Source organism: Cygnus atratus, chromosome 4, assembly GCF_013377495.2.
Source record: "Cygnus atratus isolate AKBS03 ecotype Queensland, Australia chromosome 4, CAtr_DNAZoo_HiC_assembly, whole genome shotgun sequence".
Taxonomy (NCBI): domain Eukaryota; kingdom Metazoa; phylum Chordata; class Aves; order Anseriformes; family Anatidae; genus Cygnus; species Cygnus atratus.
In genome coordinates, this window is record NC_066365.1 from 3,190,175 (window position 1) to 3,206,357 (window position 16,183).

The 16,183-nt window shown below is 42.5% G+C and overlaps 1 protein-coding gene across 4 annotated transcripts in view; it reads right to left on the minus strand.

The window, feature by feature from the left end:
* The window catches only part of FAM241A (family with sequence similarity 241 member A), a 229,315-nt gene that overhangs the window by 8,683 nt on the left and 204,449 nt on the right, over positions 1 to 16,183 (minus strand). For 2 of the 4 annotated variants that reach the window (XM_035560824.2, XM_035560742.2), the window contains exon 3: positions 10,670 to 10,827. The exons of the other annotated variants lie outside the window; for them this stretch is intronic. In XM_035560824.2, coding sequence (XP_035416717.1) covers positions 10,670 to 10,827 — 158 coding nt within the window. The remainder of the gene's footprint in view (positions 1 to 10,669; positions 10,828 to 16,183) is intronic. 4 annotated transcript variants of the gene reach the window in all.

Consider the following 16,183-nt stretch of genomic DNA (forward strand, 5'->3'; position numbering starts at 1 on the left):
ACAAATGTGAGCTCCTACAATGGAAGGGAAAGAAGCCTCATGGACCGGGCACATAATTGCCCTCCATGTGCTGTGGATGTAAATGGTTGTGAAATAGCTTGTACAGTTTGGAAAAACGCTGTTGGGCTGGTGGGGAAGAAGAAAAAGAGAGGGAAGTAGGAAAAAGGTATCCATCGAGTTCACCTCAAACACAAAAGCAGCAGTGTCTCCAAACCATTTCTAACACGCCTCAGATCATAACCGGTCACATTTACTGTTATAAAAGAAAAAGAGATGGCATGTTTAAGACAATTATTTCCATGTTAGATAGGAAAGAACCCCCTTTGGAATTTAGTAACAAATGTGTTTAACAACATCTAAATGAAACATTAAAAATTTGTAATCAAGAAATTCGCTATCGTATATACACCTGCACTTTTTTTAAACATAAAAAGTTTCTTCTGCAGTATTTAAGTTCTCATGGTCTATTTTCCTCCACTCCTGTCTATTTTTACTGCAGGAAACAGGTGGTGTGTCTGACAGCTGAAGCCCACACATACTTCAATGTCAAAAAAGCCACTAAGACATGGCTTTGGCAACATGCGTCCCTCCCGAAAAATACTCCTGTAGTTTTGAAATCTAGACACTAAAGCACAGAAAAGACATCTTCACAAAGTCATCTCCTTTCAGAGATTGCAAACTAAAACTGAAAATACTTTGAGCTCAATCTTACTCAAAAATACGAGAAGCAAGCAAGCAGATGACAGAGGCTATGCCAGAAGAAACCACAAGCTCCCTTTCCCTCCAAAATAAGAGACCAGCTTCTGTGCAGTGCAACCATGGCACACAGCTGCTGCTATCTGATGGTTGCCAGCCACGTAAGTCGAGGAGGAATGAAATACCCAATTTTCCTTATATTCAGGCAGCTGACTGCCCAGTGTATTGCCATGGACAGACTTTTTAAAAGTGAAATTTGCCCAAGAATGGCAAATAACTTTACTGGAAAGTTTCTTTTTTTTCCTTCCTTCCTCTTCTATTGTAGCAGGAAGCAAACTGCATCCCTGCGTGATATTCACTCGCACGTAACTAATGTTTAGCGTGTGACCTTGTAACTAAGTGGTAAAAACATCTTGACACTCAGCCAGCAGACTATTAAGAAAACACACTTCATTTAAACTGTCTGGAGAACATCAACCCAGGCTCATTTCTCCAGGTTAACTTTAATCTGATATGTAAATATTAAAATATTAATAGATTAGAAAATGAAGGGGAAAAAAAAGTCATAAATCACTCCCAAACGAAAAACAAGGCAGTGGAAAAACTAAGTTCAATTTGTTCCTAGGGTGGAGGGATGGGGGAATGCAACAAACATAGAGGAAATCTTAATACTAGAGCTACTTTACAATAGCTATCAATAACAGTACCATCCTGTAACAGGGAGTTTCAATGAAAACTTGCAGAATGAAGATTGGGTTAATGTTTGTTTCACAGCAAGAACCTAGACACCATTTACGAAGTAGAAACAAGATGTTTCTATAGAAACAAGCAACAACATAAGAGAAGCAAGAGCAATGTATTAGCTCCCCCACTATTTCGGCAGCAAACGTGAGAGTGGTGCACCCAAACACGTGTACGGGAGGTCAGAGGAGAGGGTGCCTCCCCTGGCACGGAATGCTGCCGCCTGCCCATGCCCTTCCCTTGGCTGCAGAAGGCACTCCTCCTGCTGTTTCCGTGACCCCATCCCAGCCGTGCCCTGATTTCTCTCAGGGACCAGACCAAAAGTCATTTCCAACCATCTTTGCCTTGCACCTAGCCACAATGTCCACAGGATTTTGTTTTATCAAGGTTTCCCTGCTCAAAGCGGTCTGCTTGAGCCAGCAGAAGGTTGCAGTCAGCTGTACGGTCAGCCTGGTATTAATCCTCTGGCTTGTGAAATGCAGCAATGGTTAGTATTTCCTCCTAGGGAGAAGACATTTCAGTTTGCTTCTTTCTCCAGAATACTTTTGTTTTTAACAAAGTAGGATCTTCATATTATTAAAGCAGAGCATGCTATGCTACCTAGTGCAGGTGCTACAAGTACATCTGAAGGCTTGTTTTTTCTTAAAACACTACCAATGCTCAGAAAACCCAATAATGATTTTTAGAAAGCTATTACTGTGTAGTTATGAACCTCTGCAATAGAGTTAAGTCTCTAGGAGATCCAGAACAAATTTTGGAATAAGCCCTTCCTGCCAGGTATTGCTATTTTCAGTTTGGAAACAAATCCCAACAAGGGCAAGCAGGAAAAGCCTACAATTTTCAGCTTTTTCATCTTGGTGCAGAATAAATTAGAAGTTTCTAGCCTTTGGCACCACAGTTGCCACGTGCTGACTTGTAACTGAAACTAAGTAGTTCCAGGCAATATAGTATAGATCTGTGGTGCAGTCAGTGTGCTACAGGACAATGAAACGTTTCTATGAGAGAGACCATGATGCTGTTGAAAGCACCCTCTAATTTTGTCTCAGCTGATTCTTTCCATCCTGGAGAAATACTAGTGATACAGTATACTGGAAACTTACTCAAAAAGTTCAGGACTTGAAAACCTTCAGCTAAGATATCCATACATATTCAACATAATTCTCGATGGGCAACACCAATTTTTTTTTATATAATAGTTCTTCTAAAGCTGAATCCATCTATTAAAAGGTAAAATACTCCATTTACAGAGATAAAATGCTGTTCAAAATAATAAAGCAACCCAAAAAGTCAGAAACACAGGTTAATAAAAGGGTGACCGTAAGCTAATTTACCTACGTGTGAATACACACATCGCATATTAGCTCCACATTTAGATACCATCTAGGAGGATGGTTTTGCTTAGCTGTCTGACAACACTTGGGATTCTGTTTATCTTCAACCAGCTCAAGGTGGAAATCTTAGCTTCAGCGAAGCAAACCTGGAATTTTGCCATTGCCCTCAACTTAAACAGATTATAAGAGGGTAAACCCATTACAGCCTAGACAGAACATTCTCAGTACAGGTTTATCTATGAGGAAAAAAAAATATATATATATATATATATATATATATTCATGGAATTTCTTTCTCCTGCAAAACAGTTTGATGACAGACGACTACTGAAAACAAAACTGGTCTGGTGTGAGCTGAGCAGAGATTTCATGCTTGCCCCAGAAGTCTCCTGAGCCCTGCCTTTACCAGCATCAGTTACAGCTGACAGTTCACAGAGTCATAGCAAGTCAGCCACCCTCATTCACCCTGCTTTTAAAGCACGACAATTTACCTGCACTGAAAGCCAACACAGGTTGGCTTCCAAGTCCCTATAAACACTTCAGGCACTGTGACTGCTGCTAACGCTACCTCATGTCCTACCGTAATGCGGGACTTTTGCCTCACCTTTTGTTATCACACACCACCGTATATTTCACCCTTCTACTCCCATTTCGTGGCTTACCCTGATAACATTTACAATATTGTCACACCAGCAGGGTAATAAAAGAACGGTGGAAGAAAACAACCCTGGTTCCGCAGCGCTTCAAAGTTTAATCATTCTCATCTTTGCATGCAAACCTACAAAGAATATTAATCACATTATCATCTGGTTCAGCTTTTAACCTAATTGCTGAAGCAGGTAACTCTACAGCCTATTGCAGTAATGAATTTCATAGGCCATGTATGACATTTAGTAACACACCCTTTTAGTCTTTTAAAAATGTACCTCTCACTAACTTCATTAGGCAGGTTCTTGCTGTCCTTACTGTAATAAGCTTCAATACAATATTACAGCCAGAGGGTTTAGCATTTCATAAATAGATTTCCTAGAGACTATTCTCAAAAAAAAAAAAAAGTGTATATAGTATTATTTATGTCCTGCTAATCAAGAAGGTATTATTTTAGAATTATACCAGTAGGTAGGGTCTTACACAAAGTGAGTACATTTGGGAGGAAATGGGGAAAAAATAAAATAACCCCCAGGGTACCAGCCCCAGGTCATCACTTAAAAAAACCCCTCGTAAAAGGCCAAAGGATTTGCTCTCGTCTACTTCTTTACTTCAAGAGAACCTTGGCCTTTCTGCTTTTTCTGCTTTTCTTGAAGCCCAAGTTTGCAACAGATCTTGCTACTGCTAACTCCAGATTCTCCTTCCCCATATACACATAAAAATAAAACACTCATATTTACAAGTTATGATTACTTTTACTATTACATAGTATATTTCCATGGTTATATATGTTTTCATATAGTTCATTATATATTTTTAAGTGAAGGCAATTGATATTCCTAATTTCTAAATCAAGTTTATTTTTTGTCCCAGTGCTGGCACCCCAGTATGCAGAAAAAAAACCCCACCACACACTAACAACAGTGGCACATTTCCAGTAAATGGAAAGCATTTCCTCCCTTTTTCTCACAGCCTATTTAAAATCTCTGCCTGGCTATCCAAATGCGACGCCTCAACTTATGGGAAAGTTGGCCGCTCGAGCGGTACCTTCGCCAAGTTCATTTCAAAACACTTTTAGCAGCAGGGCAAGTGGTTCTCCAGCCTGAATGGCCTCCTGCTACACTGCTCCTGCAGCCGCACCAATGCACCTGGAGACTCCCCTGCTTCATGAGGGGCCAAGGCCTGGAGTAGTGACAGCCGAGACCAACCTGACGGTGGCTTTGGTGACAGGAGACAGCACCAGAGCCGGTCAGTGTTTCCGACTCACCTCCCACAGCATCCCGCTCAAGGGCTGGCACTGCTACACCTCTCAGCATGTCCTGCCCAACCCCATGTCCAGGTGCCCTCCTGCTCTGCCCACCTTTGCCAGGGGAAGGGACCAGAAAGGCGCACAGGCTTATGTGAATGGCCACTGAGAAAAACCTCGTGTCCATCAGAAGTGGAGTGCTTCTGGCCGTCAGTGCCACTAGACACTTTCAAACACTAAGCTATTTCTAGCTGTGAAAAGGCTCATTTCTGGTTCAATGCAGACAGGGCTAGCCTATACAGACTTTCAACAGAAGTAACTATCAAATTAAAGAAATCTGTCTGAAAGTTAGTTCAGGATGTACTCCAGCAGCTCTGCTTGCTCCGGTGTAATTACCTGCGATAATGCATTTCTCTTCCTTGACTATCCTCAAGGGGTTTAGAGCAGCTCATTACAATTAAGTATTAAAAATAGAAGTTAAAAAAGAAAACACAAACATCAATAAAGGTGCATTAAGAACAGTGATTTCGAGCCAGGGGCCGAGCCCTGCTCTAGGGAGCAGCAGGGGCTCCAGGCACGGGGACGGGCCCCCCCCCAGAACGAGCCCAGCGGTGGCCCCGGGGCAGGGTGGGTGTGTCGGGGGGTGGCTATCTGTCGGGGGGTGGGTGTCGGGGTGTGGGTCTCGGCCCTAACCCCCCGCAGCCCCAGCCCCGCCACCACCGACCTGCTCCGCTGGGCACCGCCGGTGCCGGGCGGGCTCCGCCGACTCCCGCTCGCACTCCCCGGGCGGCGGCAGCAGCTCGGCCGCGGAGCCCATGGCTCCTCGGGGCGGCGGTGGCCGAACAGCAGCAGCAGCAGCAGCAGCAGCAGGAGGACGAGGAGGAGGAGAAAGGCGCTTCCTCCCGCAGCGCCGAGCGGAGCCGTCCGCTCCCGGCTCCTCCTCGCCGCGGGGCGGGGCCGGGGCCGGGGCCGGGGCCGGGCCTGGGCTCCCCACGGGAAGGAGTTGTGTGTTCGCAGTCCCAACCCCGACCCCAGCCCGAATCCCGGTCCCTGCCCCAGTCCCAGTCCCAGCCCCGGTCCTGGCCCCGTCCCGCCTGAGACGAGCGGGATTCCCGCCCCCCAGCCCGGCCCCGCTGGGTTTCCACAGGCAGTCAGTTAGTTGAGGTGCTAACACGACCTGTGATTATGTGGAAATCGGGCGTTCATCCGAATTTTGTGTGGCTTTCCGGCCCTTGGGTGTGGAGCCTGCTGCTGCTTGTGAAGAATCCCACCTGCTTTTTGCTTTTCCTGCCGTTACTATTGGGCAACGAACAGCGGCAGCTGTGGTCAACCCAAAACCACCACAGAGAACCGCTCGGCCTGTTGTGGTGTAGTCACACCTTCAGGCCACCGCCAAGTGTGTTTTTTTACAGACATGGACCTGTATGCACACCGAGTCAATTGCCAGCGCCCTGGGTTGGGCTGGTGGCCTCTGGCCACCACAAACCTCTGCAGGTTTGTGCATGGTGAAGCGTGCGTTTGGAAGAAGCTGAAGCCACAGCTGTTCTTTGCTGCACAGCCTCTGATCCCTGCTGCCTCGCAGGGTCCGGCAAGCGGTGTGCCAGGAGTGCTCTAACTGCTGGCTGGCTTTGTGCTATGGTTCCCTCCTCAACTCTCCAAAGCCCTACCGGCTTCATGTTGACCTCAGCAGAAGAAAATTCTCCCGTAACTTCTGCAGCGAAGCAAAGCTAACTGTATTTCACAAAAGCCACGCTGTTCCTAACCACAACTGTTGGCCTTTGGTGGCCTCTTCGTGATGCTCAGCGCGTGGGTGCTCCCCATGCACCTCTGGGGGCAGAGGCTCCAGTGCCCACGGGAAGAACAGGGCCTTTGAAGCCCTCACGGGGTTTTCTTTGGATGCAGACACTGTTACGGCCTGCGCAACTTTAATAACCTCGAAGAAACCTGTTCCCCTTCATAGTAAATAGTCTTAGAAAAGGCAATGCCACGAGCATGTTATGTTTTCTGGCTCTTATAAAGTTAAAGGGTAGATTCCGGAAAAGAATGCCTTACTCTACGTGTCAAACAGACAACATATCTCTTAAGGGAAAAAGAGAGATCCTCTTGAATGAGCCTTTGTCATTTGGGGTCAGTAAGGCAAGTCAGAACCTCATGACAGAGTCTGTAATTAATTGGGTTTCTGGAGAAATGGGTGCTTGCTGTAGGAGGAAGACAATGCTGTGGCTTTGCTCAGAGCTGGGACAGGCCGGTCACAGTGGCCTGTCGGAAACACCGCTCTACACCACAAAATGTGGGAACAGCTGGAGCGAGTCAGACTAAAACTCCCTCTAGCCAGGTGTGTGCTCTCTAACTGTATCCAACAGTATGTGCTTGGGCAAGAGCAGCAGACACTGCAGTGATACCTCAGGAGAGTTTTCTGCTGGGTTCCAGTGATAGGGGATTTGGGGCTGCCTGAGCCCAGGCACTGCGCTGGGAGCGAGGGCAGTATTTCAGTGGAGGGATCAAAGGCCACTGAGAACCAGTTTTAGCCCTCTTAATACCAGATTGAAAGGCCATAGCCGTGTAATACAGACGTGAGATACCTTGCTGCTTCAAACAGGTCAAAATTTGGCACAGATCTTATGGCAGAGCACGTACTGTGTGTCATCTGTCTCAGCTGGCATAAAGCTAGCACAAACACCTAAAGCCAGCCTCAAACTGGGCCTCGTGCACTAGCTCATTCAACAGCTACACAACTCTTGTGTGCCTGCATCTGCTCCAGACCCAGCTGGGCCTTTGGGGTTATTTTTAACAGAAAATAACCCCAGGAAGGGCCCTCAGAAAGGACTGGGGGATATGCTGAGCTCTTACCTGCCTGCAACCTGACATTTCTTACCAGCAACAACTCAGCTAGCTTCCCCTAATAAGTATGTGGTTAAGGACTCCTGAAAGAAAAAGACTATTTTTTCTCTTTATATGCATCTAACAGATAAAACTGACTTCAGTATGTGATTCACTCAGATAGCTGAGTGCACAGTTTAATCCTGAATCTTTCCATACTCCAGAGTTTATCTAAATACTAAAAGGCTTGGAAAAAACAGAGGTTCTTTAAACCTCTGGTAATGGAAACTTTTGTCATAACTGCGAAGGGGTCAATGTGGTTTAGTACAGCATAATGGATTTACTGATGAATGAAACATTTCAAACTCTCTGATGGGTTTTATCTACTTTATATTCCAGATGTTAATATAAGTAAATTCTCTAAACTCTCAGACAATTTGTCCAGTATGACCGTGCAGCTTATGGTGGTCATTGTAGCTCTTATATGGATTTTTGAAGTAAAGCTGTTAAAATCTGTAATTTCCCTAGATCCTTCAAGCAAATTAAGAAATACAAGAAATGCCTTTTCCAATACTGGCTACTAAGTGAACTGGGAGAAATTGTAATTCAAAACATGAAAATATATTAGAGTATACTGAATAAAAATGAAATGAAACAATTAATTTGGTTCCTTTTTCTTCCACGTGTAATGACAAAATGACATTGAAGATCAGCCCCCATTAGCAATCCCTATTCTCCGATAGTTGATATATATCATGCAATCTTATCTGAGGGCCAAAGCAAAACACATATAGGCTCATATATGGGGGCTCAGAAAGGGAAAAACAAAGCAGTAATGGAGAAGATCTATTACAAAAGGTCACCTGGAGCATTCCCAGGTGCTGGAGGGTGGTTTTCTGCAGTATCTTTGCAAATGCATTCAGCAGTCTAATTTTTTTTTATGTCCCAAGTGAATTCTGCCATTTCCCTTGAATATTATTTCACAGTATAAAAAAAAATCTAACAAATGTCTCCTCTCTTGGTATCAAATCTAAATTTTCCCTTTTTTATTTAATTCTGTTAACTTAGGTTCATTTAGCATCCTTGATGATGAGCCTGATTTTCTGCACAGTCTGCTTGCATGAACCATACTTACCTCCACTAACCCTACTGATCTAAGCAAAATCAGGGCTCCATTTTGCATACCCACAGGGTTACTGGGTAACTGGGTAACCATAACTAACTGACCTTAATTTTGCTTACTTCAGTCATGTTGCTCTTTCTCAATTTATAACCTTTCTTCTTGGTTACCATTTGAAAAGAGGGATTTGATTTTTTTCCTGCCATGAACCTTCTCTAAGCATTCACTACTCTACTAAAGCTCAAAGCAGGCCAAACAGTGCTTTGAAAATGTATAGGCCGTCCAAATTTATAGCAGCGTATTTATTCATGTATATACCACAGGGCACTTGAAGCACGAATCCAATTTTGTACTTGCTGCCACTCACAAAGCTCTTGTGCTTCCAGCAGTTCTCCCTTGTCACACAACCCTTTTCTTTTTGCAGCCCTGTTTGCTGTGTTCAACAGCAATAAATTTATTCTCTCAATTCATCTGTAAGTTGAAATAAGCCTGACGGGTTGCTAATGCGATGCTTCATGTTTACAGCACAAACCCATTTGTGTGCCACCCCACTTTCACAAGTCCCTCCCTGCCGCTCCCTTCCTTGTCCACTCTGGTGGCCCGCCACCCTTCCACACCTCTTCCTACTGTGGAGCAGACACTTCTCGGGGTGGAAATGTATGGGCTGAGTGTTATACAGGGCTTGTGATCATTCCTGGCCTAGTCCCATGAACAGTGCTGTTGAAACTAAACCTGGTTTAGTTAAACTAAGGCTGGTGCTTTGAGTCACGGGCACAGAAACAAATGGCTCGAGACATTTGGCATGAAAGAGGGGAGAGGGAAGCTCTGGTGCTGAGCACTTCACAGCATGGATCTGTGACCTTGTCCCCAACCTTTAATTACGCTTCCCCTCCTCCACGGGGAATCTCTTTGTGCTTACATGAAACGTGATTATTATTTTGAGGGCAGGCATGTTTAGGCTATGGGCACTTCCTATGGGCTTGTAATGTAAAACTTGTTAGGCTAAAATGAAGACCTACGCTTTCCTCAATGTTGCACCTTGTGTGTTTTTTGGAGTGCAAGCAAGGGCAGGCCAGAATATTAGGGTACTGTACCGTGTGTGTGCATGTGTTAAATCTCATGTGTGCAAATTAATTATGGTTTTAAGTGTTTTTGAGTCTATAAAACAGCAACAGAAAGAACAAGGCGATGCTAGGCATGTAGTGGCAGGAAAGGTCTTTTTATTAAAACTGGGGAAGATTGTTACTGCCTGATGAAAATTTGTAGTATCTAAGCAAGCAGAAGGAACTGTGGCAACCAGATATTCTTAAAGAAATAGCAATTAATTTATATAAGCACTAGGTAGACAAGATAAAATGAAGAGGAATGGCCTGATGACTAACCGAGGAGGCTTCCACGCACCCCAGAGCGGGTAGATCAACAGACACCAGGAGCAAGGCTGACCAGAAAAACACACAATTTGTGTTTTGTTTTTACTTGGCTGGGCCTTTTTTTTTTTTTTCTTCCTTTGCCTGCAGTAGATGGTATTTTATTTTCTGACAATAGCAGCCTGTGAGAAAGCTCTGTGTGCATGTGTGTAAGACTCGAGCTATGCCTGATGAGTCAGGGCTATGCTTGGTGATGACTTCAGTTTACATGGCCCCAACTTCATTTTCTGTAACTATTTTAACATAACTAATAATCAGATAAAGTTCATCCAAGTGAGTTGTAAAAGACTTAAAAAGGCCTATGTGATGTGCTTTAAAATAAAAAGAAAATAAATCTTTTTTTTTAACAAAGCCTAGTTGTTTGAAGCTCTCACATACTCTTATGCTTCATGGAAGGGAACAATAAATTAGGATCTTTATCTTACACTAATTTAAAGTTTCCAGTAGAATTACATGAATAATTCATAATGGAAAATTATCTGATGAATTTTACCTCTCTTCTTTGTTAATTGTCCCCAAGCATAACAAGTTTTCCTCAAATGTGTTTTTTTTTTTTTTTGTTTTTAATTATTTGTTCAGTCATTCATTTAAATAAAGTTCTGGGTCTGCAGCTCATCCACGAACAAATCCTTGTGAATACCTGATAGTTATCTTGTGAGATAGGAAGGTCGAGCAGGATACGTTCATCTGACTGGGGTGACTTGTGTAGTGCATATCCAAGTCCCCCACGGGGGACAGGCCGCAGCGCTGTGGGGTCCCTCCTGCCTTGGATGCTGGCGTTTCCTTCCCAGGGGAATCCTGAGGGTGCAAAAAGGTGAATTGATAAGAAGCTCCTCTGGTCAGCCCGAGAATGGACCTGGGAAGTGATCTGCATCCCAGTTGCACCACTGACTACTGGAATAAGATTTCTGTTATGAAAGGTACAGATTGTGAATTCAGTGGCTGTTTGTTGGGTGTATGCCAAAATAGCTGCCTAACATTTGTCTGGCACAATGCTGCAGTACCCCTGGAAAGACATGGTCAAAGAATGTTTAGACATCACAGGATGCAAATAATCTCACACCAGGATTTTAAAAATAGCCGGAGATGTTTGTTAAAATTCCTGGGAATGCCTATTCATATATTTGGGCACATAAGTAACCTTTGAGTCTGGTTTTGGGGCACCTAAATAAACTTTGAATCTGGTTAAAAGTAGTACGAACCATCAGCCCTTGAAATTCTCCTGCTGTTTCTAAGCCCTAGCTATATTTCAATATGACCGAACCAGACACTTCCTAAGGCTCAAGTTATAACAGTTAACTCAAGGGCAAGAAGAAATGATTACAGATCAAGCCTTTAATAATTCAAACTACAGAGAGAACCAAAAATTCAGATTTCTCTACTGGAATGAAAAGACAATGCAGAACAATGCTCCAGAGACCTGTTGTGATGGGAGGCTATACTTTAACTAAATGGCATGACTGAATTAACGCTGCCCCAGCCTGGGTTCAGAGTAAACCAAAGCCCACTGTATGATTAACTCCTTTGTACTTTAGTATGGGTAAGGGATGTTGCAAATGTAAGCATCTGGTGCTTTCCAGAATTTAATTAAAGAAATGCAAAGAAGATACTATTGCCACTACAGTTTCTCCTCAGGGCAACAAAAGACAAACACAGTAAGTGGGAAAGGAGAAATATAAAGGAAAAAGAAACAACAACAACAAAATAACAACAAAGAAATCCCAAATAATTGAGTTTTTCATGGCTGTCAAGCCTTCTGTTCCTCATCTCCTGAGCAAACTGGCTTAAATATTACCTATTCCGACACTGAGAATACTGCATGAATTCTGCTTTGAAATGCTTACTATTTTTTTACTTTGTTTTTCCTTCCACATTGGTGTCGGGGAGCTAGTATAAAAGTTTACCATAGACTTACAATAGAGAAATGGCTATTAAGTTTTTAAGAGCAACTCAGAGATCACGATTCAGCTTCATATTCAGCTTTATATGCAATGAAAAAATTACCATACCCAGATAACTTATCTTCTAACTATCAATAGCTGGTGTAGTTCATGAAAAAATTAACTGAGCCCTTCTAGCTTGTAAAATACCCCAGGATTTTTTGCCTTCTCAATTTTTTTTTTGTACTTCATATTCAGGGGAGACATTCAAACAGAATGGTGCACATTTATTGCTACCAAAGAACTGTATGTCTGCTCCAGCACTGCATGACTGTTTTGCTTATTTAAAAAAAAAAAGAAAAAAAATGAAAAAAAAAGAAAAAAAAGAAAAAAAAGAAAAAAAAAAGAAAAAAAGAAAAAAAAGAGAGGAGAGCAAGATGAAAGAAAATTAATAATTCCAAAGGGAAAATCAGCGGAAAAAGAAGTTATTGAATAGCTTTTCTAACAACTAAGTTTAATTTTCCTTTTGATGTCCTCATTCATCCCTTTTTAATGACTAAAACTGCATAGCTTTTAATGCTAGAAAATAACAGAATATAATAGTACTGGAGTAAAGCTAATTCACATATTTTTAAGATTTTGTTTTCCCCTCTGGGCAGCTATCCTGAAACATTCTTTGTAGGACAGCTTACTGCAGGCCTCTCTCATGGAGACCAGCCTGTCAGACCAGCCTTGCTGACCCACCAGATGCTGAAATAGCCACGTGATTTAGACTAACTCAGGGCAGCCATTTTAAAGAGATGAAAACTCATTAAGTTAAGGCATCTAGTCAAGAAGGAGGCAAGCTGACAAACCCATGCCCTGAGTTTTAGTTCAGCATTCTGTTTAAACTCTGTGATGACCTTCCTGGTTCGGAGGAGTAGTCGGCACCACCGCTGTATTTTGAGGCTTGAAGGAAATGTTTGATGCATGATTGTTACAGAGGAGAACTGGTGCTGGAAGCTGTAGATGTGACACAAGCCTGATGTGAAATTGCAGTGTCTTTTACACTGCAGGTGATTACTTGAAACTTGCTGTATTGATTTTGTATTTGCTGTATTTGCTGTATTGTACTTGATACTTGCTGTATTACCTGTACTGCTATGTATGGAACCTCAGCCTGACTTTAATGACTACAGACATTCCCAGTCAGTTTCATCACTGCCATATGAATGAAGGCATGACCAAGCAAAATAATGAGAAATTGGGTTGTTCCAAAGCAGCAGAACCTGACTGTAAAGCAAAAAATCCTTTATTTTTTAAAGTATTTTCAAAAGGAGAAAAAGTCAGAAATTTTAAGAAATGGTTATACTGAAATGTTTCTAAATATACCATATCTAATAAAGCTTTTGATCTTTACATTTGGAAAGGGAAAAGCTGTGAAATTACAGTAAACCCCATTTAAATTCAAGTTAGTTGCCCAAATCGATTTCATTGCAGTTTCTTTTCTTCATTTTGAATTTGTTATCAAGTTATATGATCCTTAGTTTTTCAATTAGAATTCAGTGTTCCTCCTGTCTGATTGTCTTTTCCCCTTGCTATTAGCTGAAAAATTTCATAACTAACTTTATACAGAGAGGCACTCTGCAGACTACAATATAAAATCATGAGGTTGCATGCTAAAAAGCTTTTACTAGGAGCTTTTACTACAGTTTTCATTGAGTTTACAAATGCACCTATAGTCTTGTAAGAAATGCATGTAGGCTTCAACTTTGTTTTTAGTTCTTGCCTTGGGGTGAAGAAAGTGAAAAAAGACATTGTAATTTACAGCTCCAGGACTGAAGGGACCTGTAAGTGTTCAGCTGTAAGTGTTCAAGTGTTCACCTATCTCCTTGCTTTGAGCTGGAGTCTGGAAAGGAATATAACGTATCTGGAACTATATATCAGGGAAATTGGTCTGTGACTTTGTAGTAGTGTTGTTCCTTTGTGATCCTGGGTCAAGAGTCTGGCAGCAGGTGGCATTAGGAGGAGTCCCTAAACATTAAGAAGACCACCTGCTTCTTGTCACCTTAAAATGTTGTTTCTAAATGTCTGTGTTAACCTCATCCTTACTCTCTTCTGTCACCTCTCCCTCCTTTCTCAGTAAGAGCACTTTCTCATCCCTGCCTATTTTTTTTTTCCTCCTGAGGGAAACAATCATAAAACTCTCAAACATTTAATTTCTTTTCTTTTTCATGGCTTAGAAATTCGGTGCTCTGCAGTTAGTCAGACTCCTGTCCAGAGACCAAGTTCTTCGGCATATGAGAAGCACAAGGAGAGAGGAAGCTAAAATAATTAAAAAAAAAAAGTTACTGTCCTAGTTTTGGTCACCATGGCAACGATGATGAAATAGTCTTATTCTCAGTTTTAGAATACCACTCCTGTAGTATATTTTGGAGTGAATTTGGTAAAGATAAGAAATCTTCTCCTTTAATTCCTTTAATAACTAATTACAGTAATAATTCTGGGTTGAGGGCAGAGAAGAAATAGGGTGGAACTAGCAGGATGGGACTGGAGATGACAGCAAAGAGAATGTTAGAAATTGTTCCTCTGCAGCCACATTTTCCATCAGGAGACGTTCCTCTGATGTGTACAGTGGAGAGCCGTGCAGGGACCCTTGAGCACTTTCGTTGTGGCCAGGCAGAACTATACAACTACATCTCGAGGACCTAAGGTATAGGGGACAGAGGACATTTTAAAGGAAGCAGCCTCTCTGTAGGCAGGACCTGGGTATCAGTTTTCATTTCAGTGTGTGTTTTTAACAACTCAGCTAAAACTCATCATGAGACCACTAGCAAAGTGCTTGAGATCAGAAACAGCATCAGTGTGATTTGAGTATGCTGCTCTGTTTCTGGGAATCACTTATCACTTGAGTTGCTTATTTCTACAACTGGACACTGATTGCACATATGATCTCCAGATCAGCATCTGCTCCCAATGACAGTGCAGGGTCAGGCAAATTCCTGCTGTGCAGGGTAAATTAGCACAATTGCGCTTCCTTATAGAAAAGCTAATTGAAGCAAATGCCTTGGAAACACTTCTCATTAACAGCAAGAAATTGGTCAGAGTAAATGGGACTTTTATGCCAGCTTTGTGCAAGATTAAGCCTTTTATTGTTTCTAAGAAAGAGAACTAGATACCATAGATAGCATTTTCCTGTGTTTGTTCTTACAATCATTATTCACTTGCTCACCTACAGCCTTTTTCCAGCTCACTTATAAGTGATTGATATGAAAACCTGCTTTTTCAGCAGAACAACGCTTTCCAGGGTTCAGGAAACATTCAATAATTGTACATGCATGAAGGAGACAGAAACTTTCCCTGTTTTCAATGAGAAGTAATGTATACAGAGGTGCTTTCAGCAGCCTCTGAGAAGCCTGGAAAAGCAAGCAGAGCAGGACAGCACCAGACAGTTCTAAAATACCCTTGATGCAAATGAACAGAAAAATAAGGCCAAAATGTGGACTGGCTGGACTGGAAATTAAACCTCTTCTCCAATTCCATGTCATCAGCGTGTTGTTCCCTAACCACCAGCTGGGACAGTGTCAGAGATCTGTCTGAGCGCAAAGGGCTTGGCAGAGCTTCTCTGTGATCTCAGCGTCCGGCTTCTGGGAAAGCCATTACTGTCAGAGAGCTGCTGCAAGAGAGAGGAAAGGATCGAAAGTCTCTACCAGTGAGACCTGCACTTGCATTTCCAGGAGTGTACTGACTGGGGATACTGGTGTGGGCTCACTGCTGCCAAACGAGGTGGATCTGTTCTACTGGGTTCCAGCTGCCATCAGTGTATTGCACATCACCTGGACCTTACATTGCTACCTTTACCTAAACATACTCACACATAATCATGCAAACTGGGCAGAATCAAGCATTTTAAACAACACTAAACTCCAGTTTTTGCACAGATGACTGTTAAAATGGCTGTTTCCAAGCTCAAACTGTGCTGCCCCCACCCCATATATATTTTTTTCTCATTTACAGTCTACTGTTGTTTTTACACTTATACTAATGTCTGCAGCCTGACTTCTACCTGTTATATTGGAAAAGGAACATCAGACAACATGTGTGCTGGACTAAAACTGCATCAAAATAACAGTTTATGAGCTCTCTACTAGCACGTTTTCCATAAGTGCAGGAAGCTCTTCCAGAATGAATTTTATCACCTGTCTGGCTTGCTCGTTGTCCAAAATTCTGAGTTTGCACCATTCTTACATTTCCCTTTTTCTGCTGCATTAGATATAAGTCACTGGCACTCATAT